Source organism: Gasterosteus aculeatus, chromosome 5 (genome assembly GCF_964276395.1).
Source record: "Gasterosteus aculeatus chromosome 5, fGasAcu3.hap1.1, whole genome shotgun sequence".
NCBI classification, from domain to species: Eukaryota; Metazoa; Chordata; class Actinopteri; order Perciformes; family Gasterosteidae; genus Gasterosteus; species Gasterosteus aculeatus.
Genome location: NC_135692.1, coordinates 14,932,165 through 14,959,305, shown reverse-complemented (window position 1 = coordinate 14,959,305; position 27,141 = coordinate 14,932,165). Strand labels below are relative to the sequence as shown.

Below are 27,141 nucleotides of genomic sequence, written 5' to 3'. Positions count from 1 at the left end.
TTGGCCCATTCTCTCAGTCACACGCCGGCCGGGCGCCATGTTTAAAGTCCCACGGCTGTTTATCTGGGATAGAGATGGAGGGAGGCGGGGGGGGGCAGGGGGGGCAGTCTTTAGTCTCCTGACTATGATAAATCCTTTGTAAGGAGGATAACGTGCACGCTCACACAGTATGTGCGCTCCTGATTAAGATAGATGGATGGATGCTTGTGAGAGTGGAAAGAGTGGCAGCCTGTTGGTGCATGATAACACAAACTCCTCTGAGTCTGTGTGTGTGTGTGTGTGTGTGTGTGTGTGAGTGTGTGTGTGTGTGTATGTTGTCCGGATCTGACAGGACCGGGTTTGGTTATTAGCGAGTAAAACAAGGACTGGATTAGGAAAAGGAAACGAGGGAATCCTTTTCAACCGATTCAAATAAATAATCCTCAACTAGAAGCAGCAATGATGGGGCGATTCCTCTGGTGAGTGAGTGAGTGAGTGAGTGAGTGACACGCTGTGGTGGCTTCTGTCCTGCTGGCTGACGTGGGTCTGCAGACCGGTGCTACCTGCGCCTCCTCAATCTGTAAACCATTTTCCCAACTAGTTTTCAACCACAAGCCTCCTGGGTCCCGGGCCGATTTTCTTTCTGCCTCTGACCCTGAACACAACCCTCACACACACACACAAACACACACACACACACACACACACACACACACACACACACACACACACACACACACACACACACACACACACACACACAGTCTTTCTGTCTCTCCTCTCTCCTTCCAGCTCTTTTCGGAGGAGTTCTTCGCTCTAACTGTCTCTCTCCATCGTCTTTTCAATCTTTTATTTCATCTCCTTCATTCTCGATTATTTTCAGTCTCTACGTCCTCCTCGTCTTACCTATTGCAGTGTTCCCTGACCCCCCCCCTGTGTGCTGAGCTTAGGTTTGGAGTGGAAAACAGAGTATCAAGTAGGAGACACACAGGACAGGAGGGAGCCGGCCCCATAAATCTCACACAGCATCCAGAAGACGCTCGTGTGAGCGTGTGGACAAATATCAGGGCATAAATAATGTCTGCAGTGTGCGCAGAGGTTTTTACCTACTCGAGTACCTGTGTGTACTTGATCTACTGGATTTCAGTTGGTGTGTGTGTGTGTGTGTGTGTTTGTTTACGAGGTCTAACCAAAAGCAGAGAGGTGGGCAGAGAAATCAGGAAATGTGTTCCCCTGTGTGGACTGGACTCTACCGTCTCAATAAATTCATATTACAGGCAGAAGAAGCACTGAAAGTCCAATGTTTGCAGCTGAAACAGCCTTAAGAATCTACTTGATCTACTTAAAAAACAAAGTTTAGTACTGTTGCTATTGTGAAGCTTTCGATCTTCTGACCTTCATCGGTAGAGCATCTCATCCTCATCAGCCTTCTACCATGTGATGTGTCTATATATCGCATATAGCACAAAACTATTTATTATGTATTTTGCGTCTTATCTTGAACTATATCCCACTCAGATAAAGTTGTAACCTTTACGTGTGTGTGTGTGTGTGTGTGCGTGTGTGTGTTGCAGCTTCTTAGCGTATTTCAATGCAGCCAGAACACAGAGGTAAAAATAAAAGACATTCCAGCACGAGCAGGGATCAGTTTCCCGCTGTCGTGATCTTTAACAGGGTGTTCTGTGCAGAATGTCTAAAATGAAAAATTATAGGGATCTATAACCTCCTGTTTTGTCCCTCTTGTTTGAACTGACAGCTCTCTGCTGCAGAAGAAAAGGATGAAAGGAAGTCGGGAATATTAAATCAAATTAGAACCAAATGAGGCGAGTGGCATACTGTCTAAAAGCACTTTACACGTGGGCCCCTTGAGCATTGCCCCTCTTTTCTTCCAAAGACTTTTGTGATTTCTCCATGTTCTTTTTTTTTTTTTGATTCCCTTTGTGCTCAATTCATAAGGATTAGCACTCGGTAACCCCCCCATTCCCCTTTTACACACACGACTCCGCACAGTCCTAACTATTGCAATGTGTGTGTGTGTGTGTGTGTGAGCATGAATATGAAGGAGAGAATCAGATAGCAAACATGACACTCTGTGTGGCCGCTCTGTGTGTGTGTGTGTGTGTCAGTTCGCTTGGATGTGTTTAAATATATCGACTACGGGAAGGGGAGGCCGGTTCCTCTCCTGGCATCGAAATTAGGACGTCATCAGAAGAGTGCTGTCGGCTCTGCGTTATTCCTGAAGACATGGTGGCACCAGGCAGAGCAGGGGGCCGTCAGGGGGGGGGGGGTTAAATACTCCATTGCATACTGCACAACCACACACACATGCCCATGTTTTGTTTGTGATTTTACGAAGTGGATACGACTTGAGTGGCGATGGCGAGCGCAGGTTGATGTTTAAGTACTTATGTATAGAGTTTCCTCCGCGGGGGAAACTGTTTAGGGAAATAAAAAGTGCTTGGCCGACATGCATGGCTGCCTCTCCATTGTGCTCAAGGGTCTCGGGAAAGGGAAATGGCTCTCTGTCACTGTGAGAGGATATGGAAATAAGGACTCATTTACGGGCCCCGTGCTGGAGCAGAACCAGCGGCCCTTTATAGCCCCCGTAGTGACTCTACTGGATGTCTCCCGCCAACACGTCATGCACTAGAACCAAGGCGGCAAATATACGGCGGGAAGCCGGCCTGCAGGCCCGGAGCATCAGTTTGCATATTGAAATCAATGTTCTCAGAACGCAAACAAATTGGTGCCACGTCGGATCGGCAGCGGTCAAATGGCTTCAAGGGATCACATTTTATTCAGAACTTTCAAACCTCACAGCGCCACTATATTCACCCTAAGACGCCATAGAGACAGATTATAAATATTCACACTAATGGCTTCCTGGAGAAAATAAATAAATATTCTTTTACAATTTTCACACGCAGAAAATACCTTTTAATTTCCCATTTAAAGCTCCCTCTGACCCCCCCCCCCCCCCCCCGTACCCTCTTCTCCATCCATACTCTAGAGGCCATTTACTATGATTACCAATAACACTCCCATTATCTTTTATTATCGCATTTTCCCAAGGCCCTGCCAGCTCTCGAGGACTTTGATGGGGCTACAAAATAGCTCCTGTTTCAAGTTTGTATATGGGCCAAGAACTCCTTTAATAGTGACTCCACATAAACGGCAATGGTGCACTAAATAGATAGTAAAGTGTTGAGCCACCGGGGACGGGTTTACCGCGGAGGACTAGATTTAATCGTACAGGGTTTGATTTAAAGAGTGAAAGAAGAGGGCAATGCGCAGATAAACACGAGCAAACCTCAATTTAAAAGTGTGTATCGGTCGATAGCGCTACATTTCCACATTTCGCTTTCATTAGAGGCGAAACCATTCCAGCGCTTTAACAGCCTCTGTCTCCCCCGCTGAGGCATCAGCAGATAACACAATCTCGGAACGCCACATAGCTACTGAGCCTTGATGTGTCCAATACAATATATCCACAATATTTTGGGTAATAATACATATTTCTTTGGAAGACTGTGGGAAGTAGGTCGTGTCAAAGAGAATGACTTCAAGGAGCGTTTGGAGGACCAGTAGCACACGTGTTCCCCGTCGAGCGCGTTGATGAACGGTGCACGACGCTCTTGTTCGGGACCGACCTGGTTTCACCTTCCAGTAGCATGACGCAGCCCTCGACCTCCAGCCTCTCCTCCTGGGGTTCCTAGTTTATTATGTCACAAAAGACCAGTCACACTCCCGTAACGGCGCCTCGCCCGCGGAGAGAGTCAGAATCCAGCTGTGGCCGAGCCCCCCCTGCCCCCCCCGTGATCTCTCCCGTAAATGAGCATGTCCAATCTACTCACTGTGTTTCATTAAAACCAGACATCATCAATCAGGACGTGAACTTTAAAGGCCGGGTCCCCGGCTTCCAGCAGCACGGGAGGCAAACGCCGAGCCGCTAAAGTAAAAGGGCCTCGCGCCGCACTTCTGCTGGCCGAGCCCGAGACCACACAGTAGGTCTCACGTGGCCGACAAAAGACCTCGTGAGACCTCACACGCCGGGCCCCCGCCTCGACTCGCCGGGCCCTCGGAGAATCCCACACCTGGAACTCCGCAAACCGCTGGACAGCTACTGCAGCCTGGGAAACCGTTTTGGGCATTTCTTACTTTACTTTTAACTAAATCGAGGGTAAGATCCGCTTCAACCTGCCGCTATTTTCCCGACGGTGAGAGAAGGATTAAGGAGGGCGAGGGGGGGGGGGGGGGGGGGGGTGCCAGAAGGACAGACAGCGGGACGGATGGGTAGACAAAGGAGCGCAGGACGTGCATCGAGAGGGGAGCCTGTGGGGGGAGTCCCATGGGTGGGGAAAGGAAAGGCAGCCTCGTGATGGAAAGGGTTCAAGCCCCCCTTCATCGGGCCGCCTGAGGATCGGAGCTTTACAAGAGCGAGATTAGCCGGCGCCACTGGAGCTGCTCGCCGCTCTCCAACGAAACCCAGAGCGCAGAGACGGGGAGGGACCCAACACCCCCCCTGATCTCCGCCCCCCCCCTCCCCAAACACCAGCTGTCCAATCGCCAAAATAGGCCATAAGGCCCAGTTTTGAATCCACATGCTGCTTCAGATGAAGTCTTGTTTCATAATCTTCACAGTCTGAGGAGGAGACGTGAAGGTCGAAGGCAACCACAAGAACCTTGGGGACGACGATGAATTTGAGTTAGCAGATTAAGAGACGGCCGTTGGTCCTACCAGTCCACGCTGAGAGAGCGTCTTCTGTAGGATGGAGGTCTGTCCGTGGAGGTCTTCTCTGCTTTGGCCACGCGCTCTTTGAGAGACAGGCGGTGGGTAAATTTGGAGATCCCCGACTCTGACCTTGGGGACAGACAAAAAAAAACCTGGATGAACTGGTTTGGAGATGCACCACTTCGTGAGCCTCATCATACATTATACATCCTTGCACAGTTCAGGAGGAGGTAATGCCAGAGCCCTTTCTTCAGTATGAATAATTGCTAGTAGGAAAACACACGGGGGACTGATAATGGTTTGGTGGGTTTATTATCAACAGGCCTCCAGAAATTCACTGCCAGAAAAAACGATGATTGAGAACACAACGGTCTCAGCTAAATGGATTCTCTAACGTCGAAAACTGAGCGAAAGTCGATGGAATGAAGTTGATAAACAGTGTCAAAATTGTGCAGGTCCCAGAGGAAACATTAGGTTTCAGGGAAAGCCGCCACTTCCTGTCTAAATTTCCAAATCTTTTTCGCAGAAAAAACGGGGAAGTCACAGACATTTTAATCTCCTCTGCTGGGCCGCCGATGTCCCAGCTCAACTTTTGGTTCAAAATTAAAAACAGTAAATGTAATCTTTCTTCCCTTCCAGCCCGGAATACATTTGATAGGAAGCAGCATTGCAATATTGCCGTGGTAACGAGGGGGCTAATCAAAACGTAATTAAATCCTCCATCAAAAGGCCGCAGACACAGAGGAACATTCCCGACCGTAGTGATGTAGTGTCAAAACTCACAAGACGACCCAAGCAAAGGTTCATAGAAATCTTTGCATGACTTTAAGGTAAATCAAAGGGCCGTAGGGTATCTGGTGATACCGTGAGCGTATACGATCATAACCAATGGCACGGTGCGACATTCCTCGCTCACCTAATCCAACACACATGCTGCTCACATTTCATTATGAAATGATAAAACATCCCTAATAGTGACTCGTACGTACTCTCGCGCACACACACACAAACACACACACACATGAGGTATCCTCTCCGCGTGAGCCAAAAAGCGTTTTAGTCTCCATGGTGAGCACCGCTGGAGTCTTGCTGGGGGGGGGGGAGCGCTGCCTGGAGGAGAGCGCTGGGGAGAACACTGCCACTCAGAAAACCCGAGCTCCAGTCCACCGGGAACCTTCCGCATACGGCTTCGATAAAGAAGGGTTGGTGATGGTTTGTGTGCGGTTACTTTGACTGCTGAACAGGGACAGCGTGGCGACGCGTCCAGGTCCGCGTAACTCTATTGCCGAAATGGCACAATGTGACATGCTCATTTTTCTGCATTGCTTCATGACGCTGAAGGAGTTGATGGTACGTTGTTGGCCGGGAGAGGGCTTTACTTCATGCAGCGGACAGAAGGCCTGAGTACCCCGTCAAACTACGGGGGACAGATCCGATCTGGGGAACTGATTAAATTGGATGGAGACCTTTATTGAGTCGCAGACTTGTAAACGTTAAAGTGAAACCCTTTTTAAAGGTATAGAGCCGAGCCAGGTGGGCTTTCTGCTCCTTTGCCTGGAACATTGTTCGCGCTTTCCAAAAACTGATATAATATAAACGTCACGTCGTGAGATTGCTTCTTTGCATCCGTCGCTCCAAAACAGTCCGGATCTAGATCTTGGATAGGCCTCGTAAATCAAAGGTCCCGCAATGCCCGAGGTAACACAAACACAAGAACCGCCGCCATCACAAACTGGTCGGGCTCCCGTCTCTTTCCATGTCTGTCCAAAAAACGGTCACTCTTCATAATGTTGTCCTATTAGACGTGTGTATTGAGTAAAAAACGGTCACAGTGACTTTGAGCTTTATCGCCGATTTGAATCGCTGCCCAGCACTTTTGTGACGGCGCGAGCGCCTTTAGCATGGGCGCTAAGGCTGCAACACAAAGAAGTAACACGACTTGAGCCTCGGAGCAACTACGCCGTGAGCACACGTTGGAAAGAATGAATGAAAAAAGCCTCTCTGTCTTTATCGAGCAGGGAGGTTCTTGTTGCATATGCTCTCATGCTACGAGCACACGAGTCCCCGTAAGACCAGCTGCTGCACTATAAAGACGTGTGTGATAAGCTGAGATGAAAACACACAAGTTCTCATGGAGGATGACCTCACGCTATGGATTATCTAGTAGAGCGATTCCCACTGCTACACCCGCAACTACGGTTTTCCTGAGCGCGCGCCAGCTTTCCCTGAAGAGCTGGTTGACCTCGAAGACAAAGAGGCATATTTTCCCGTATGAATCACACTGACGGGGTGTGGGATTCTGGTTCGGATGGCAGAGCAACCCCTAATTGATGGTATTAGGTTAGGCTGGGCTTCTTCTTCAAGGGCTTCTAATTAAATTAGTGGCAGTGGCCAGCGCATGCCAGCCACTGACCCTTCCCACAAACCGTGAAATCAGATTCACGAAGAGGCCGTTGGGGCGATGCAATAGCCGCATCGGTTTGTACGGATCTAATACGTCTGGCCTGAGCCCAACGGTTACATTAAAAGTTGCCCATAAAACTTCAAACAAAACCTTTGGATCAAACGCATGACACGACGCGACCGTCGGATAACCACTTCAATGCCATGAAAACACACAGGATCATGGCTTCAAAGACCCGGGGGCCAGCGGACACAGAAGAGGACTCAGGGAATCCCTTTGAGGGGTTTAGAGGACAAATGGACATGTGAAGCAGGTGGGGTCTCGGCGGAGGGGATCTGCTGGCAACTGGGCCAACCTCTTGGCTCGGCGAGAGCCCCCCGGCCCCGCCGCACGCAGCTGTCCCCGATAACATCGCATCCAGCAGACGCGCCGCGGTGACGCGACCCCCTCGGAGACCCTCTCAGGATATCCCAGTCGATTATCCTCTCATCAGTTTGATATTTTGTCTTTCATTTTCCCGGGGTTGATTACGGTTTATAAAATCGGTGATTGATTGCTTTTTCCTTTAAGAACTATTGAGGGCTACAATGTGACCTGGACGGCACGGCGTGTTTGTATACGAGAGTTGGAAGGTGCTCAGGCTCCTGCCAGAATGTTCTGTCCTCTCAGGAGAAAAGAATCCTACAAAGCCGACGTAGGCGTACCTGTATGTCCCGCCCCCCCCCCTGTCACTTCCCGTGTCACACTTTGACCTTCTCACAATGGACACCGCAGGCAGAACGGATGGCAAAGGGTCGCATAGCGATGCCTCACAGCGTGACGTGCACACAATGGACAGCAGCTCTGCAGCGGAAGCTTTCCACTTCCATCGCTTTTCCATTTCCGAAAGTACAAAGCAGGCAATTAAAGAAAAACAATGTAAGAACATTGAATTAATGTTTGAACAGTGATGCATTTGACTTATCTTTATTAATAATGGTCTGTCATGGACATTCTATACAAGCTTTAAGTTGTAGTTATATTTAAACACGCTCTATAAGTAATAATGTCTAGTCGATTTTTAATTGGTAAATTTCAGAAGACATTTTTAATTTTATTCTTTGTTTTATTAATGATGAAATACCCCCTGTATGGTCTCTGCTCCTAATACATCCCTGCACTGTCAAAGCCCGCTGCTGCCTCCCTGCAATGTGACTTAGATTATGATCCTGCCAGCATTAGTAACTTTCCCCAATCCTGCAGCACAAGAGTGCTTTTGTCAGCCCCGAAAGGCTTGTGTGGTGATACGGTGAAAATGTTGACCTACGCTCACACACACACACACACGCACACACACTTGCACACTGTCACTCCGAAGGATCGCTTTCTTGCAAACAGCTCACCTAATGTCACTTACCCTCTCTGGGCTGTTGCCATGGCAGCATTTAACTGTTCAGAGGTATTCATGTGCACGACAAATTGTGCTTAAGAACTCATTGTTCACGCTCGCAGTACACAAAGCTATCGACCGTGCACTCTGACCCCCGCTCATAGCCCGAGTAGCCCACTGCTATTTGAGAGCCGGGTTAAGACGGCGCGGAATTCTAGCAAAAAAACACTGCGACTCAAAGACGTAACGGGGAGCTCCAGCGCTCATTTATATCACTGCGACAAACACATAAGAACTATTTAACACACCTCCTTCCCTAATGAGCTGAATTATTTTATTTTTATTACAGTATGATATTATTGGAATTTCTTTATTCGACCGTAATTTGAATTTTAAAGGATGAGAAATCCCTCGTCTTCCAGTGGTCTATTAATCTTTAATACTATGTTTTGCATTCGCCCTCCTGGGTGATACCCTTCATCAAATGTACCAATTTGTCAAATGAGAAATAGAAAGACAAGCCTGCTGGGGCAAAGCTTCACAGATGACACACAGGGTCCTGTGTGCGGCGTGTTTATGAAGTCGCTCGCTGAAACCAGCAGAATGCAGAGTGTTACACAATCTATGCGGCCCTCAACCACAGATCTCATTCCAGATTACCGAGGCACGGACGGGATAGTAAATCACAAGCAGGACAGGCGAATACCTGACCCCGTCTGCGCAGTCATGGCCGATGGCCGCCAACCTAAAACAACTATTTTGGAAAGGAGGGAAAAACAAAGCGCTGGCGTTTCTTTCATCTCAACCTCCTGCTACGGCTTCTGATTCCCGCCAGTGGACGTCCAACCCCCCCCCCCCCGAAAAAGCAATGCGGCCAAGCGCCCATATAACAGATACATGCAAACGAAACGGATGCAAGCACACGCGGTCGCTGGCGTGTGCGAGGCGCAAACACACAAACGCAGTTTAATTCGGGAACATACCCCTCGATGTGTTTCATGAGGCAAACAAAAAGGCTTTCAGAGGGCCAATCATAAAAGCACGCAGCCAAGCTATGAACGTTGCTAATTAAAATCTGCTCAAAGAAAGCCTTGTTTTCCATTCACCATCTCCATCCAAACCCATGTCTGTGTGTGCGTCTCTCCGAGGCCGCTTTTATTTCCCTTGGACCGAGGCCTCGGCCAATAAAACACGCTGATACAGAAAAGCTTGTTAGCGTGAAGAAGTCAGTTGTGACGCCGCTTACAGTGCGTTATCTGAACGGCCCGAGGCGCAGCGTGTCATCGCTGGTCAATGAATGAGAGGCAACCTCTGCCGCCTCTTATTCACAGCTATGCAATGAGCGGCGCGCGGCGAACACGTTGATGAGAAGGATAATTCTTCTGGCGGGCCGAACGGGTTCCAAAATAGAGGTGAGGCATTTAACAGCCGCCCCGACGGGACAAATCTTGACAATAACCGCCTCAGGTGCTAATGATCTGATCTTAACGCGACTCTGTTATCAACCCCACGCAACACAAAGTCACATGCTGCCCATCCACCCGCCGCGGCAAACACGCACACATTTCCACCCCGTTTGCACGTCTCTGAGTCACGCTTTCATCTTCTCTCGCTGCTCCCTTTCATTACGCCGCTCAATCCCGTTTTCCACCGAATCGGCACAAAGAGAACTTCTCGGGGAGACAAAACCGAGGGAGGAATTCAATGCCTTTTTTATTCACTTTGGGTTGGCTCCCCGCGGTGTCGGGCTCGATAGCCCCCCCACCCGCCCCTTTTGGTCCCCATCCTGCGTTTGATGTTTGCCACAAGGCTGACTCAACTCAGTGAGACGCATTCAGATGATGGATCTGCAGTCAAATTCTCCCTGAGCGGAGCTGACAGGCGCGCGGGAGCCAGCGAACCCTTGGAGGGCGGCGGCGGCGGCGGCCCGGAGCGAAGCGAGCGGCTCTCTCTTTCCACTCGCTCTGGGTTTTGGTGTCGATGAGACGATAATGTGATTTGGAGGACACTGATCCGGGGTCATTTAATCGGACAGATGTGGTAACACCCAATTCAGCACGCCACAGCGTGTGTGTGGGTGTGCGTGCACGCCGGCGGACGCGTGTGAGCAACGTGCTACACCTACAGGAAGGCGCTGCTCGCTCACAGCCCAGATCCAAGGTGAGCAGAAGCATTAGTGCGTCACCCAGGAAAGACAAGAGGAGAGTCTCTGGAGAGCTGGACTCATCTGACAGTCAGACATCTGTTGACATTGAGGCCCATTAATAATTCCGCACAAGATCCCATAACTCTCCACATAAAACTCCACATAAGACTCCGGCTGGTCTCCTGTAGGACAGAGAGAAGCTGTTAATACCCCGCGGAGCCTGGACCTCAACGCGCCGCTTGTATCGGCAGCTAAACGGTGAATGGAGAATAGAGCGTGCATGTTATTCCAGGCTGAGTTCATCTCTCTTTGCAGCGTTCTGTAAACACGCTGGAGTTTAAGTGAATGAGTCTGAAAGGTGAGTCGCTGCTTGTGGATCCGCCAGGCTGACTTTCTGCTCAGAGCTCTCAGAGGCCTGATGGAGGTAGACATCAGTCTGGTATTCTGTTTATGGTCTTGAAACTGCTTTAAACACACACACACACACACACACACAGAAAAAGGGCGACGCACTTTCCCCCCATCAACCCACAATTGAGCACGGCGTCGAGATTCCAATCAGGGTCTTGCCAGCAGACTGAGGGGATTATTTATGCTGGAAAGGACAAGGGAACCTCGGGGAGGGAGAGGTTTCTTGTGTTTCTGCATCTGTGAGATCTTAAAGAGTCGAGTGGCTGAGCACGAGCCGGTCGCCCCCGTTAGAGGGCTTCGGGTTTCTGGGTTTGAGTCACCGAGGAAGGGCGAAGGCGAAGAGGAGGGGAGCGTCGGGCAAAGGTGGCAAACACACACACACCATCCACACGGACCAACGGCGCTCTGAGAGCGACGGCGAGACGTGGGCCGGGCAGGCGATGGATCTGAGCGACGGGGCGTCCACCGTCCGGCCCGGATCGCACTGCGGTTCACACGTTTGAGGAAGCGCTTAACTACGGCGTAAAAAATCGTTCTTCCCTGTCGGCAGCGTGGGAGATGCAGAGAATCCATCCCACTGGCCTCTGGTTCCACGGGGCTCCTGTTTTCCTGGAAATCAGAAAGCGCGGCGGGGAGCCGGGCCGCCACCGCGCTTCCGCCTGAGCAGCAAGCCAGTGACATTTTGCTGTGAGGTGAAGCGAGGGAGAACTCTGTGGGGTCGCCGAGTGAGGGGGGGAAAAAAAATGGTTAGCTCGAATTCAAAGTGTCCTTCGGTGGCCGTTTAATGGTTATTGCGGTTGAAATGCTGAGTCGGCTTGTTTGCACCAAAAGAAGATTAATCCTGAAATCACATTTGGACCACTGCTGACTCCGAGCGTCCAACGCGGTGGGCTGCTTCTGGGACCACCGATCGAATTTCGACGTGTGGTTTCAAACGTGGAGGGAGATGATCGGAAAAGGATTCAACTTGTTGAGCAACATAATCGACGGAACTCCCTGTAAGTAGTTCCGCAGGGAGGACGGAGTGTTGGTATGTCGCATTGTCGCCGCCTGTGTTGTGTGCGCGTGTGTGTTTTCTGTATCTAAAGCCAGAATGGAAAAGGCTTTGCATTGCTGGAACAGCAGAGAGCATAACAAGTACTCCAAATTAAGCTGGCTTCTTTCTTTTGCATTTAATCTCTCTCACACACACACACACACACAATCATGGCCGGGATGCCTTACTAAAACAATGTCTGTCTCTGCCCGCTCCCTGCTTTGGCCTGGCAGCCTTCTCTTGGGGAGTTCTCAAAAAACCCAACGTTGCTGCTGCCAAGCCACATCAAATAAGCACACACACACACACACACACACACAAAACACACACACACAGAGCGCATAAATGTCACCAATATTCACACGATTATTTATAATTCATATTTGTGAAAGGCACACTGGATCAACAGAACACACTTTGCTGTTGAGAACACGTGTGCAAACACACACACACACACACACACACACGCAGGCGGATGAACTGTACACAGTCACACACTCAGCCAGGAGCCCTCTCCTACCACCATTACCACTATTGTAAATACTCCTCAATATGTATTTACACTGTGATTTCAAAACCCTGTGAAAAAAGTGAGGCAAGCAGAGAAAAAAAAACTCTGGAAAGAAGAAGGAATGTGTTTCACGCGCTTCAGATCGCCGCCCTCCTCTCCCCCCCTCCCCCCCCCCCGCCCCACAGGCCGTCTCACACAGGGATGCAGCGGCCCTTCAAACTGCAGCAGAAGGTCTGTTTTCCTGACAACGTTCCTGACAAAGTCTGAATCGGCCTGAAGGTCAGCAAACTCCTCCAAGACGGTGGAGCCGGGCCTCTTCGCTTCTGACATGAGTTCTAAGTGATGGACTTCCTCCTTCCTCCCGTCCAGCATCCAGAGTTCTATGGAGAAGAGTCAACTAAACCAAAAAAACTAAAACCTTTCAGCTGAATAACGATTATCCCAAATTTGTGCAGACAGAGCAACAATGTGCTGCTCTGCTCACATGAGAAACAGTATTATTGCGCCAGCACTCTGCATCCATGTCAGTCCCGCTGCTCCTCGTCTCCTCTCTTCTCCTTCAGCGCGATGGCTGAAGGTATGTGATCCTCTGTGGGCGACCAATGGTTTTCCATCACACCTCACGATGCATTGTGGGATACTTTGAATCCACTGTAAAGGGTTTAATAATTCGGACAGCAGCCGTAGAAAAGTGAGTGGACTGCAGGATGAAAATGTAAATGCTCATCGGCATCTGTGCACGTTTACTCGTGGTCGGCGGATGAGCTGCTCGTCGGTGGACTCTTTTCCCTTTTCTCTCCTCCTCTCTCATCTCAGGCCCTCTGATCCCGGACGCCAGCCGCCGTGTTTGCCCGGCCCCATTAAGGACTTTGTGTACTGTACGCAGAACGAAACGCCTGATGTGGCCATTAATTATATGCTGCTGAGCTTCGGCTCCTGTGTCACCCGTAACCACGGCAACGGGCAGCCAGCGCCGGCAGCAGAAGCCCCGCGGCTGACGGGGGGAAACGCGGTGGCTGTCACAGCCGGGTCTCCAAGGGTGGAAAGAGCGAGGCGGATTGAGCGTGTACGACGGGGGTCGGCGAGGGTCGGCTGTGTCGCCTTCAACACCAGATGTCCTCCACAAGACAGCAAAGCACTTTGAAAAACTCTTCATATTGGATGTTGAAGATGGCGGATGCATTCCTCCTGTTCTTGAATAAATGTAAAATGTAATATTTAAAATAATATCACCTTTATTGATTCATTGATTGATGAAACTTGACCGTTTTAAAAGGTAGAGTGAACTAGAATTACCGATTATAAACCTACACCAACCACATCACGCGGCACTTTCCATCCGCAGTTATTCTCTGGATGTTCTGTGTAGGAAGCTGACCTTGTTGTGCATGAAGTAAATAAGATAAGACCTCAAAGAATACTCGGTATTAAGCCCGAGAGAGGGAGTCTGAACCACGAGTCGAAGGTCTAGTGAGTAGCTGCGCGTAAAAAAAGAGAGTTGCACCAAAAAAGACGGCACGCATAATGATCTCCATCCAGAGGAACGCTAACCGAGGCTGAGAGAACGAAGGAAGGGAAGATGGCCGATACATTCCTGTATTGGAAATGAGCAATTATTGACCTGCACTGAGCTGTACAGAATGACTAACTGTGGAATCCGTTTGATTATCCCCAATCGTTCTGTTGACACTCTGAGACTAAATGTTATCGGCGTAGATCATTAGTTTTGAAGGCCATAACAGTTAAAACCAAGTGGTTAATGTGGTGGAGGAAGAGACAATACAGATGGGATATTAAAGATTGCGTACTAATGAGTACGCAGTCCCGCTGAGTGCACAGACTCACATTTAAGCTGTGGAAGAAATTCTTCAGGGCTAATGATCATTTTGAGATGAAACACATGACACATCCATGTGTCTGCACCCTTTATTTTCATCTAGCCTGCTGTATCTGTTCACGGATGCATATTCACCTGTTCCACCATTACGACATGTGGTGTGTGGCTGTGCACAACACGCTTCTCTTCCCCGCCCTCCCTCTTTATGGGGAAGACTTGTGTCACATGACATTGAGCGCTAACTGTACGACTCAAGTCTCCTGGCGAGGTTAGGTCCCTCCCTTCCTAGCAGACACATCGCATGTGATGTAGCACATGTTCCCGCTGTCAAGGACAGTGAGGACAAACTGTGAGGCACCAAACATACAGCTCACTCTGACACAGGAAGAAAGACAAAGGTCAACCAGTTAGTGTTGGGAAAGAGTTCAAGTGAAAAAAGATTGCGTGTTTGTTTTCTAAAGAGGAATGGAAGGACTTACTTCTTGTGCTGATTCTCCTTTCGGTCAGCGGAGCCCAGACTCTGGAAATAAGAGAAGAAAAACAGACATATCACAACCAGCACCCGAGGCAGGGCGGGGTGGGGGTGGTGGGGATGCACAGATGAACGATGCTCGGCTTCCCTCCACGTTCCCCGCGTCCAGAGCTTCCTGCTCATCTGTATCGTGACACCGAGCGAGCGTATGCCCTCATGTTCCTCACGTTCATGCTCGTGACAAAAAGCATCCATTTGCCGCCAATCAAAGAACCAGCACATGAGTTAACCTCAAAGACAACCCACTTACCCCAACACAAAGAAAGGGGTATCTGCTCCTCCTCCGTGACTCGGTTTGGTTTATGTGCGTCTCAACAGGCCCACTGATACGGGAACACCGATCATGTGATCAATGCGACCCTTTGAGAGCCAATCACGTGGGGTAATGACCTTGATCCAGTGGACTCGCACGCATGTGCAGGTATGTGGGGGGAGGCGAGACCATCACGGCGACCCGGACTGATGACGAAGACCACGGTGTTCCAGATGCAGAACTCCACATGCACGAAGGACACCTTTCGGCCATCGCGGCTCGACGGGGGACACTTTCCCTCCGGCGGAGCCGACGTATTAGGCACACAGGCAGAGACCACCCGCTGACACACAACACACACCTGCATAGCGCACAGACACACACACCGTACCCCCCCCCCGCTGTGTGCTTGTTCTTCCGGAGTGTGGAGCCCTCAGCGGTGACACGTGCTGAGACAGACAGCAGCGCGCACACGCACACACACACACACACACACACACACACACACACACACACACACACACACAGCTGGCCTCGGGGCTGGAGACATTTTTGGAGTGAAATTGTGTTTCTGTTTTGCATTTTTCTTCCTTCGGCAAGAAGGTGAATTTGTTTCTCTGATAAAGGGAACAAACTAAGAATGAAACACAATACAAAGTGTTCTGATGTGAAGATGTTCACTAACACTGAACACAGATGCTCCCAGCATGCATTGGGTCTGGTTTTGAACCCGAGGCCCTTTGTGAGATTTCGGTAAAAGGTCTGGACGTGTTCAGAGACCTTCAATGACCACTGACTCCTCCGAAGCTGCTCGGGGTCGGCAGCGGGCCTCCGTGGGTCACTTTGGTGCCAGCTCCTTTTTTGTCATGTGACCCTGCAGCAAAGCGTTGGAGCGCCACGTTGAGTGAGGGAGCGCGGCCTCCCTTTGAATCGCAAACGGAACGTCTGTGTGTGTTTGTGTGTGCGTGCGTGCGCAGTGCAGAGACAGTTGGACCAGCGATTGACATCTCTGTGCGATCGAGCGCTGTCCTCCCCGTGGGGACAGCGTACAGAACCACTGACCTTTCACCTCCCCGCTCCCCCGCTGTGCCCTCAGGCGGGGTCTCTCTGCCACGGGGACGAGAGCGGGTGGGTGTCCTTCGTTTGAAAGACAGGTCTGCGGGAGGGCGAGGGGGGGGAGGCGTAGGAGCTCGATTTCAGCGCCACCTTTTAGGCTGCAGTGACGGCCGCATGGCGGCGAGTGTGCACAATAGCCTCATATATAATATAATATATATAATATGTGAACAATATTAGACATTTGGCCTGTCATTACTTTAACTTGGAACCCGCGCCCTCTCCCACACACACGTCTGTCCACGTGGAAGCATCGCTAACAATCGCAGAAGAAATGAGGGGAACATTTCGTATCAGAACGAACAGCCGAAGCTGATCATCGTTTTCTTTAAATCCCTCCGAGCCGAAAGACAACACGTTTCTATGCCAGTGGCAGCAGGAGAATCCCACCTGACATCTGTTAGACACCTGGGTCAATTATCCCAATGATGATCACGCACGTTAAGTAAATCACAAAACATTCCATACGGCAGAGATCATATGACTCTGATAATAATAATGAAGACAATTCACAGGCGTCTCCATCTTCCTCAGTGCGGTTTGAATGAATACCTTGACAGCGTTCGCTCAGCGCTGTGTGTCATCAATATGTGATGCATTCGTGCAAAATGCCTCCGATCCAACTTATCTTCCAATGAACATTAACGAGCAAAGAAAAGAAGAGAAAAAACAACTACGGGAGCAGTAATACGCAGAGAAATGTGCGGCATACCTTCACTTTGAGTCCATTCATTCCTGCATACCTGTCGCCTCGCTGCTCCGCTCTCCCCGCATTTTCCTCGTCTCTCTCTCTCGTTTCCAAATCCCAGAGTCCTCACCGCGGCTCTAATTGCTGTTCACCTGTCCGGCTTCAACTCCCCCGGCTGCGTTTTTCCCCTCCCTCCCCGTCCAGCTCGCTCGATTTCTCCGCTTCTCTTCCTCCCTCCTCCTCCTCCTCCTCGCTGCCTGAAGCCGCTGGTCACACGGAGGTTTGTGCAGCTCACACCGACGCGGCTGCTGCTGCTGCTGACTTGTTGTACTTTAATTGTGGTTGCTAGGCGATAAGCTTCTCCAATTCTGCACACAGTGAGAAGGGGAGGACAGGAAAGGGGGGGGGGGGAGTGAGAGAATAGGTGGCGGGGAGGTGAGGAGGGGGGAGGGGGTCTAGGAGGAAATGCTCATTATAGACTGTAGCCTGAAGAGAGTGATCGACAGGGAGGAGGGGAAGAAGTTGTACAGATGGGACACATCTGGGGGGGGGGGGGGCTTAGAAAGCAGGTGCACTTCCTTATTGCAACCCGGAGCGCTTCAACCCGAGCGGCAGCAGGATTTCCTTTTATAATAATTGCAACGCACTCGCATGCGAAGAATCTCTAAACACACATTCGTTTCGCCTTCTAAAGACGTTGCGCTTAGTTCTCCCCTCGTTAAAACCGCCGACCGCGTTGTGGTCCAATTCTGTTACGAAGTGAACAGCGAGCTGATTATCACTTTGAGCCCGGAACTCCAATGCAGCTAATAATCATCTCGGATCGGTTCAGGCGTCTAAATCTCAAAATCAGCCTCTCTGCGCCTTTTTAAAACACTTAATGGCGCCGCAGTCGCAGCAAAATGGTCTAAACGAACACAAAGGATTCCAACTACCCGGGAGGAAGACGACTGTCGTTTGTGCTCATCCGATGGTCGAGGTCTCCGTCTCCCAGAAGAAGGCAGCAGGAACAGCTGATCCCTCGTTGGAGGTTTGCTACGTCAGAACTCATTCGCCAGAAGGCATTTCCATAACCAATTAACCAAGTCGCCTCCTTCTCGACAGAAGCTAAATCTATTTTAAGTGAGCTCGCAAACTTTTCTTGCATAATAGAGGTAGTTTCATTGCATTCTTGCCGTTCCCGCACAGCTTTTTCACGTTTGTTTTCAGAGGCTGATTGGACGCGTAAACCGAGCCGCCCGCCCGCCCGCTCACGCATCAGCTCTGGTGCCCGACCCTATAAATCAACTTAGTCACGGAATGCGCATTGTGCCCCCGGCGCCTGGCGACGGTAGCCTCTGTCTCTGTAGGTGTGCGTATACGCGCTAGGACGCGTGAGCGAGCGCCGCGCCGTCCGAAGCAAACGTTACTCATTGCTGCTGGAAATGTCAAACCATGTCGCCCATTGCTCCCAAAGGGCCCACAGGAAACGCGGTGAGGCTTTATTTGTGTATTCCTTCCTTTCGTGTCCACCCAGGCCTCCATCCACCGGCGCTGTGTTCAAAACAATCAAATCCACCTGCCAGTTTCTCCAGCCAGCGATGCGAGCACCCAGCATGCAACAGTGAGGGGCCTCAGCAGGTCGTCCCAACCAACACCTGCCAGTCAGGAGGAATTGTTCTAAATATAACTCACACACACACACACACACACACACACACACACACACACACAAACACAAACAGCACCCATTCGCATAAACGCACACAGCCACAAGCGAGATCCTTGAAGGTCTCTCAATGGGTTGCGGTGGCCTTTCCCTGTATCCTCTTCCTGCAAAGGCTTCTGGGAGGAGATTGTGACAGCTGGCTTCGGGTTACAATGTATGTAACCGCGAAGCCTCCCAAACAATATATATGTTATAATAATAATAATGTGATCGATGAGACTAACCAGTCATCTCCTAACTGCTCTTCTCATGCACACTGCTGACAATGGAGGCGCAAATCAGTAACAGCAATGAAAGACACGCAAACCTGTAAAAGCGAGCGAATATGTGGCGGTGTACTAAAAACAGGGATACAGCTCCTGGCGCGATTCGCAGAGCCACTCGGGCAAAACGTTGCAACAGCTTTGAGACTCGTCCGCCGCCGTGACCAACCCAGCAACAGTTGGCCAGTGAATTTGCCAAAACTGTGAGTTCTGTGAGATTCACAGGCGTCTGCCGAGCTCCCGGCTGGCTGTCGCGTCGGCGTGCTCGCGCGCACCTCCGCTGCGAAGTCCGCGCCGCGGTAACGGAGCGCAGCCCAATCGCATGCGACGGCTCCCGCGCACGTGGCTCGCCGGGGAGGAGAGGAAGGGGCGAGAAGGCGAAGGAGAGGGAGGGCAAAGGGAACACCTAAATGGAGAAAGGATTGGGAGCGTGAATGGGGAGACGGTAACGGAAGCCTAATAAATAGTAATTCCGCTGGGTGAAATGGCTTCATCAGGTTGTACACATTCACAAGGACGGGCAGTTCATTTCTACGTGCTGTTAGAACAGACGTAACAGGCATAATGGGGTGGAGGTCCCGTGTCGTAGGACGGCAACTGTGTGTTTTTTCCGTCTGTTAATCCATTTTCCACCGTGGTGGTAGACAGAATTAACAGGGCTCTTTAAAAAAAAAGACTCACAAAGACAAAGGAAGGAAGGAAAAACAGATGACAGAAGAGAGCCGGCGAGCAGATACGGGACGGCGGAGCTCACGTCGACAGGTGAGCGGGCGACAAAACCACCGGGTGGCTGAAAAGAGGAGGTGCGGCCCCTCCTGCTTCCGCGGACCAATCAAAACGTGTCAAAACAGCCCGGCGGGTGACGGGAGAGTGACAGGCCGGTCCTGCCCTCCCGGCCTCGCCGTCTGCAGTTTTACAATGTCATTATTTGCCATGGATTCCCCCCTCCCGAGTCTTGTGGTCCGGGGAACCAAAAGGGGCCAAAACATGGCTTCTAAATCAACACAGCAGAAAGAGACTACGAGTATTTACCCATAAATCACGGCGGCGGAGCCACCTACAATCAGACTAATGGGGCTGGAAGACGTGCTGTCATCCAAGCCATGATGTCACCAGGCCTGAGCCAGTGGGTGTTGATGTTGGTGGCGGTTCTGTGTGTGTGTGTGTGTGTGTGTGTGGGGGGGGGGCGGCCTGCATATGTGGCTGTGGGTTGCGAGCTATGTGTGTGTATGTGTAGGGGGTTGTCTGAGTATGTGGTGGTGGGTCTACGGCGCTGCTTGTGTAAGTGTCTGTGGTGAGCGTGTGTGTGGTGTGTGTGGGAGGCGGGACGTCTGTTTGTGTGGGTTTGTGCGTGTCGGGGTGGTCAGCGCATACTCTCATCATGCCTCTGCATTGATATACGTTACATTAATCTACACGCGCGCGGGTGTTCTGTATCTCCGGGTGGACACGTGTGTGAAACACAAACACACACACACACACACACACACACATGGGCCCTGTGGTTGGCGCTGGCTTACAATTGGTGTGGGATTCCATCGAGAAATTCAAAAAAAAAAAAAAAAAGTCAGGCGGTTAGCGCGGGTCTGCCACGTTTCCACACAATGGCGCTCATTGACCTAAATAACTGGGGACTTTGTGAAACGGGACACCCATTAACTTCTCCTCCGCAGATAATTGGCCATTAGATGTTGGGAGAGCTCAACTCCGACACTGACATCGGCAGAGAGGCCTGGAACCCGTTACGATGGGCTGGCTTCTCCTTCTATCATCCAGCCGAGCACTTGGATCACCACGGAGACTCGGGCCGGTTGTGGGAGCCGCGCTGTCCGTGCCTCTGCTCATTGCTTATGCTTTGAACATGGAAAAGATGATGACAACAAGGGGATCGGGAGAGACAAGGAAGAAGAGAACTGCTAATTAAAAAACAGGGGGAACTGGAAACAGAGTAAAAGAAGCCGTAGCAAGAAAGTACAATAATAAAATGTAAAATGGATTCAAAGGAAAGTATCAGGTTCCTAAAGCATTTCTAAAACACACTTTTATTCATGATGACTAATGGCTGCGAGGCATCCGGTGCTGTTGATGGTGTCAGCGCCTCACTTCCACTCACTCGCCTCCCCCACAGCGGTCCCATTAAAGTGGGTCACAGCAGCACGAGGAGACGACCAGCGGTCGGGAGTTACACGACTCGCTGGTGAGCGGAAATGCCTCCGCGTCCTGACGCGGGGCGACGGCAAACGCATCAATGCCGGACACGTCGACGGGGGGGGGGGGCTACCGGCAATTACATTGAAGAATCCCCGCAGCAGATGGACCGCCGGAGAAACCCCCAGATGAGCGCTTGTTTTTGGGACTTGCGCGGCCTTCGTACGACGATGTCACGGTCACGGATCCAGAGGCTTTTTTTAACAACTCCAGAAGTTTCCGAACGTTCTTTCCAGCCCAGACATCCTGGGGATAAGACCTTGGCCCGAATGGTGTCCTGAGGTGAGGGAGGGGGGAGGGGGCTCAGTTCAAGGCACACTGCCAATAAGCAACAGAGTTTTCATAGGAATCTTCGGGGGGGGGGCTTCTAATCCGTCTAATCTTTGCAGCCCTGGTTGATATATTTATGAAGACTGGAGGTTTTATATGCGGGGGGGGCAGCCTTCTTGTATCGGGGTCTCATATATAATTATAATGTCTCATAATGGGACAAAGGGATTTTAGATCAAATACCGCCATGCAATTTGCTGATGGGCGCTGATCCATCTGAGAGGTGGTGGAAATATTAGAGTGACTGACCTTGTATCTTTATATTATGTGTGTGTTACGTGATACTCAGCAGCTTGTGCCACAGACGTAGACTTTAACGACTAATAACAAATGCTGAGAAGAAAAATAAACCGCTGATAATGAACGACGTCATCGCCGATTGACCTGTTTGGATTGTCTGACCTGGGGCCTAAATATACAATATTGGCAAAAAGGCAGCGCTTCCTCGCGCTGGACGACTGGACTCACGCCTCTATTTGCTGAACGCAAACGCTGCAACGCGGAGGAACAACTTGTGAGTGATCGGAAAATGGTGTGAAAATAAGTTTCCCCGAGCAGCTTGCTTGTAATTGGCCTCTCTTTTTAAATCAGTTGTTTTGGGGGGGGGGGGGGGGGGGGGTAGCGTTGAAACGTCAGGTCCACTCGCTGCCGCACTACTGGGTGGCGCACTGTGTGTTCTCCCCCCGACCCTGCAGTGATTTATTTCATTTTAATACAGCTTGTTTGCTTTGGAGCATTATATGTATTTAGTCATGAGACATTAATAGAGTAGAAAACATGTTGAAAAACGAGCTCGCTGACGTGTGTGTTGGAGTACTGTATGTGTGTGTGAGTGTGTGAGTGTGTGTGCTGCATGAGTCTTAAGGCCCATGCTGTCACTCAGCCCAGCTCGCAGGGTGGTCCAAACACTGAGCCCTCTTTACTCGGTCAAACGCACACGCACACGCACGCAAACAAACAAACACTCACTGGTGTACATGTAATGACATACATAACAAAGTATACATAAATATATGGCCATATATATGACCATAATGAAGCAATCAAATAACCTCAGCGCTTCCCCTCTTCCTGTCCCAAACTAAATATACCGCCGCCGACTCCCATCGCGCGGCAACACAGCCGGAGCGTCCGGAGGCAGAGGAGCAGCGCCACACAGCATCCCCTTTCATGCCTCGCGCTCGCCGTGCCAAAAAGGTCCCACTGGAAGGACTTTGACGGCACGGTGCATTGCCCGAGTGAGTGACTCGGTGTCTTCTTCTCCGCCCCGGTGCAGTGACGGCGGAGGCCCGACGAGGCTCCGTGGTGCCAAAGCGGGTTTTTCTCGGGCCAGTGGGAGAAGCCGGTGCTTCCAAGAGACGCTCAACGCTTGCCCGCCCTCGGGGTGGCTTTTTGTTTTGTTGGACCGAGGCAACGTTGACTTTGGCCCCGCTCTGGCCGAGCCGGCCGAGCAGGGAAGCCGGTCCCGGGTAATTAACTATTCGTAAAATTTGATTGATGTTATGATTTTGCGTATGTTAATATCCGAGATGACAGCTGGTGTAAATGTCACATCGCCACGTCAGCCTGAAATTGAAATATGGACCTCATCTTGCCCCCCCCCCCCCCCTCCCCCCGACGCTCACCACCCAGCGGGTGAAGGAAGAGGGAGGTCTGCCGCGTGGGGACGGGACACAGAATTGCCATGTTTGCAGATGTGTGTGTGGACGTAAACCAGGAACATCAGAGTTCAACCAAAGTCAATGACGCTCCTTTCATGAGACCATTGCTCGACGTTCTGTTCCTGCAGGAGACGACAACTACGTGAGATTCGGGGGTGATGGATTCAGGCAATTTACCTCCGATATATTAGCTTCAATTTCATCTTCCGGGGGCGAGTGTGGGGGGGGGGGGGGCGGGGCATCACTGCTCGCTCAGCGGGACGGATGACGCTCGCTCCCCTTATTATTAGGCGCTCACCAAAGGAACACTGCGAATGAGCCGCCATCAGCTGGTGATAAGCCATAACTACCCGTAATATGAATACATTAGTGCTGAGAGGGTCCCTTTGCTTCTCTCTGCAATCGTGGCAGAGCGCGAGGACAAAAACAAGATGGCGGTGTGACTCTGTGGGAGCCGCTGAGGTTTTCGTTTTGGATTTTTGCTGCAATAACAAAAACAAGGACACGTCACACGCGTGTGTTCAAGCTGCCCCGATGAGACGCCAAACCGAGCACATTCAACGCTTTAAACAGCCACAGGAACAACGGATGGATCGATCACCATCCTTCTGGGCTTCTTCACTCATTTGGGTTTTGGTCTGCGTACGTCCCCCCCCCGTCCCCCCTCCGTCCCCCCCCTTGTCCCCCGTCCAAAGGCTGACATGCCTTCCTGTTCTCATTGCATTCTCCCTCCGGCTCTCCAGAGTCCGAGGCGCCATTGTGTGCTTGCGGCTTGTTTACGAGGAACACTGATTCACCCAGTGAGGTTTGGCTCTGTTCTGGGGGACGGGGGGGGTGTGGGGGGGGAGGGAGGGAGGGAGGGGGGGGGGGGGTGATGGGAGAGAGGAATATGAATGAATGTACAACAACCAAACCGTCCGGCTCCTAAGACCTCGATTCCCAAATGCTGCCGCCGTCTTTCTTCCTCCACACATGCTACCCAGCCACCTCAAGGCGCACTTTTCCAACGCGTGTGCGTGTGTTTGTGCGTCAGTGAGAGTGTATTTGTGTTGAGCCAGAGGGGGCGGCTAACGCCGGCCAGGGGCTCATTTTTGTGGCCGGGCCAGTGTGTCTCCCGACGGGCCAGCAGGCGTCTCGGGGGCCAGCTCCTCCTCCCAGCGCCATCCCTTCCCCCGGGGGCCACCAGCTATTGCTTAGTCATCGCTAGATCCACCGCGACAGAAAACAGTGCTTTTACACAAAACTTTACACCATTTATGAAAAAAGGGGGACAGGCTGTTTTTGTCTGGGAGATGACGCGGGGGCCGGGAAGTAGACATATGTCCAAAACTGGAAAGAACATTGGGAGTGGGTTTCATGGTCCTGGACTGGTTCGTGATGGTATCGCTCCAAAAATGTCAAGGTTTAAAACCGTCTGCCAGCCTGGCCGTTGGCCACGTGCTCCGCAAAGCCTGTGGTTGCCATAGAGACCCGAAATATTGCCTCCTCTGCTACACTAGTTTATTATTAAATAAGTAAACTAGCTGTAACTCTCAAACATGCTGAACCGAGGATAGAAATCTAAATATATATCGACAGGGAGGACGACATTGCAAACTGTTGAGCACACGTCCATATAACATGTTCCCGGGTCTCCGATGGAAGGAGCTCCAGCTTCTGGGCTTCACGTGGCAAACACATAGAAACGGCACACGCCTGTTCAGAAAGTTCACGGGTTCAGGCCATCGGTGAAGGAACGGGAGGGAGGGGGGCGGGGGGGGGGGGCGGGAAAGTATTTGATTTCTCGCTGACACCAGAGGAAAAAAAAAAAAAGCCGAGAGGCTGACGAGCGAGAGAAGGAGAGAGGGAGAAAGAGACAGCGTCCTCGGGCCTCGCGCCGGGTCTTTCCCACGGTGTTGGGTTTGTTTACAAGCAGGAGTGGGTGACGGGCCCCGGTCAGCGGCGGGTTGGGGGGGGGGGGGCGGCCGGGCGCGGCTCCGAGGCCCTCCTGGCGCTTTGGAGCCCGGCGCGGGCCAGCGTGACCAACGGGGGGCTGGGATTACCATGTCAAAACACCCCCCCCCCCCGACTGACGCCGGGGCTTCCTCTCGGCTGTCTCACACTCCAGCCCTCCTTCCGTTCCGTCTTCATCCCTCCGGGGGCCTGGGGGGGGGGGGGGGGGGCCGGGGCTACAGTAGCCGCGAAGAAGCGGGACCCACACACGGTGTCCTCCACCCCCCCCACCCCCCCCTTTTGGTCTGATCGCTTCTCCAGTTTGTGCTGTTTTGGCCTCGGCGTCCGGATGCCGATACCCAAGACGGCAAACCTGACCCCTGCTGACTCCACACACTGCCTCCCCTCCCCAGAAATAACCCCCGCCCCCCCCCACAGCCAGCATCCACCGACTCCCTTCGAGGCCCTTTTTATGCCTCTAATTCCCCGTGTTTGTGCGTACTGAGGCTATTCAGGGCACGTGGGACATCGCATCCACGCCGGGTCGCGTCAACGCCGTTTCCATTACTCGTTTTCCAGAAACTGCGACTCCCACTCTGAGTGAGCAGCGCACCAGGAAGGAGGAGAGGAGTTAGGAGGGAGTAACTGGCGCTCCGTCCCCCCCCCCAATAACATCCCAGGCATGTGAAAGGAGAAATACCACAGTCTCTGCAGCGCTGCAGCTCTTGTAAATAATCAAGAGTCTGGGCGCCACCTCAGAATCGCCAGCCTGGTCCCCGGCCTGGCGGGTGCCATGTCAGTTCAGGGGGAGGGGTCTAAGGTGGCGGTGGGGATTTAGTGAGGAAGGGCCTTCAATGCCTGCTGTTGCATCACTGAGTAGTACTTTCTGTATACTGCACGTGTGCGTGACCATAGAGACACTGAGTACATAAGTGTAAGGGGGGCAGAGTGGGGGGGTTATTGTACGCATGTCCTACGGCTTCCAAAACAAAGATGGTTAAAAGGAGAGAGACACGCTTTAGTACAAAAACTAACCTCTCAAATTTCTGCAAAAGACTTCAGTTTAAAAGTGTCCAGAACACTTGAACTCAGCTTCACAAGCTCTTGTCGTACGATAAGCAGATGTCACACACACACACACACACACTACATGTACCCATTAAATGCAGCTTCTAAAATGAGACTGCAATGACAACTGAGCGTAAGTGCATTCCACAAGGGTCGCAGCAGCAATCAGAAAGCCCCGACAAATACAGTACATAATACAGGGGGGGGGGGGGGTAAATTAGCTCCAGGCTACGAAGGCAGCGGAGCTAAACTTGACCTGCCCCTTTGGCCCCGACACAAACACAGCTGCCAGGCCTCCCGATTTCCACTCAATGAGCAAAAATACTGTGTTACTGGTAACGCACATATTGTGTGTGGTGGACATCCTCAACAAATTCATCAAAATGGATCAAATGTGCAACGTGCACTCGCATGTGATTCTACTCTTTATGACACCGCTGCCGATATGGCCCATGGCCAACGGGACGTGCTCGTCCATCTTGAGGGAGCGACTCGCAGCTTCTCCCAGCGTCTTTAAGCCTCTCGCCCAAGGACACGTTGAACTGGCGAAGCCGCGGGGATCAAACCGCCAATCTTCTGATTGAAGGGCTCTACTACTGAGGCACAGTCGCGCTGACGGCTTTACGATCTCCTGAGAGTGATGGGAGGGCAAATACGTGAGTCTCAGCATGGACAGGAAAGAGAAACAACAATGTCAGTGTTTTACAGTAGCACCTAATCAGCGCATTTAATGTAAGAACGCGTAACCGTGACTTCAGGGAGCGATTATCGAAATTACGTAATAGGAGAATCAGCCTGATGAGATGTATTAAATAGAAAGCTGCTCGTCCATTATCTCAGGGGACTTGTTTGGAAAATAGAAAGGGAAACAACAGAAAAGCAGGCGGAACATTTCCCATGAGCCCAGGAGCTCGGGCCCCTGACGTCCAGGTCTCCCGCTCGGCTCGGGGGGGTTAA

At 51.4% G+C, this 27,141-nt stretch overlaps 1 protein-coding gene across 1 annotated transcript in view; it reads right to left on the bottom strand.

Moving 5' to 3' along the window:
• ankfn1b (ankyrin repeat and fibronectin type III domain containing 1b) overlaps nt 1-27,141 on the bottom strand; it is a 72,839-nt gene that overhangs the window by 20,322 nt on the left and 25,376 nt on the right. The window contains 2 exon segments of the mRNA XM_040176711.2: nt 4,718-4,840; nt 14,905-14,945. Coding sequence (XP_040032645.2) covers nt 4,718-4,840; nt 14,905-14,945 — 164 coding nt within the window.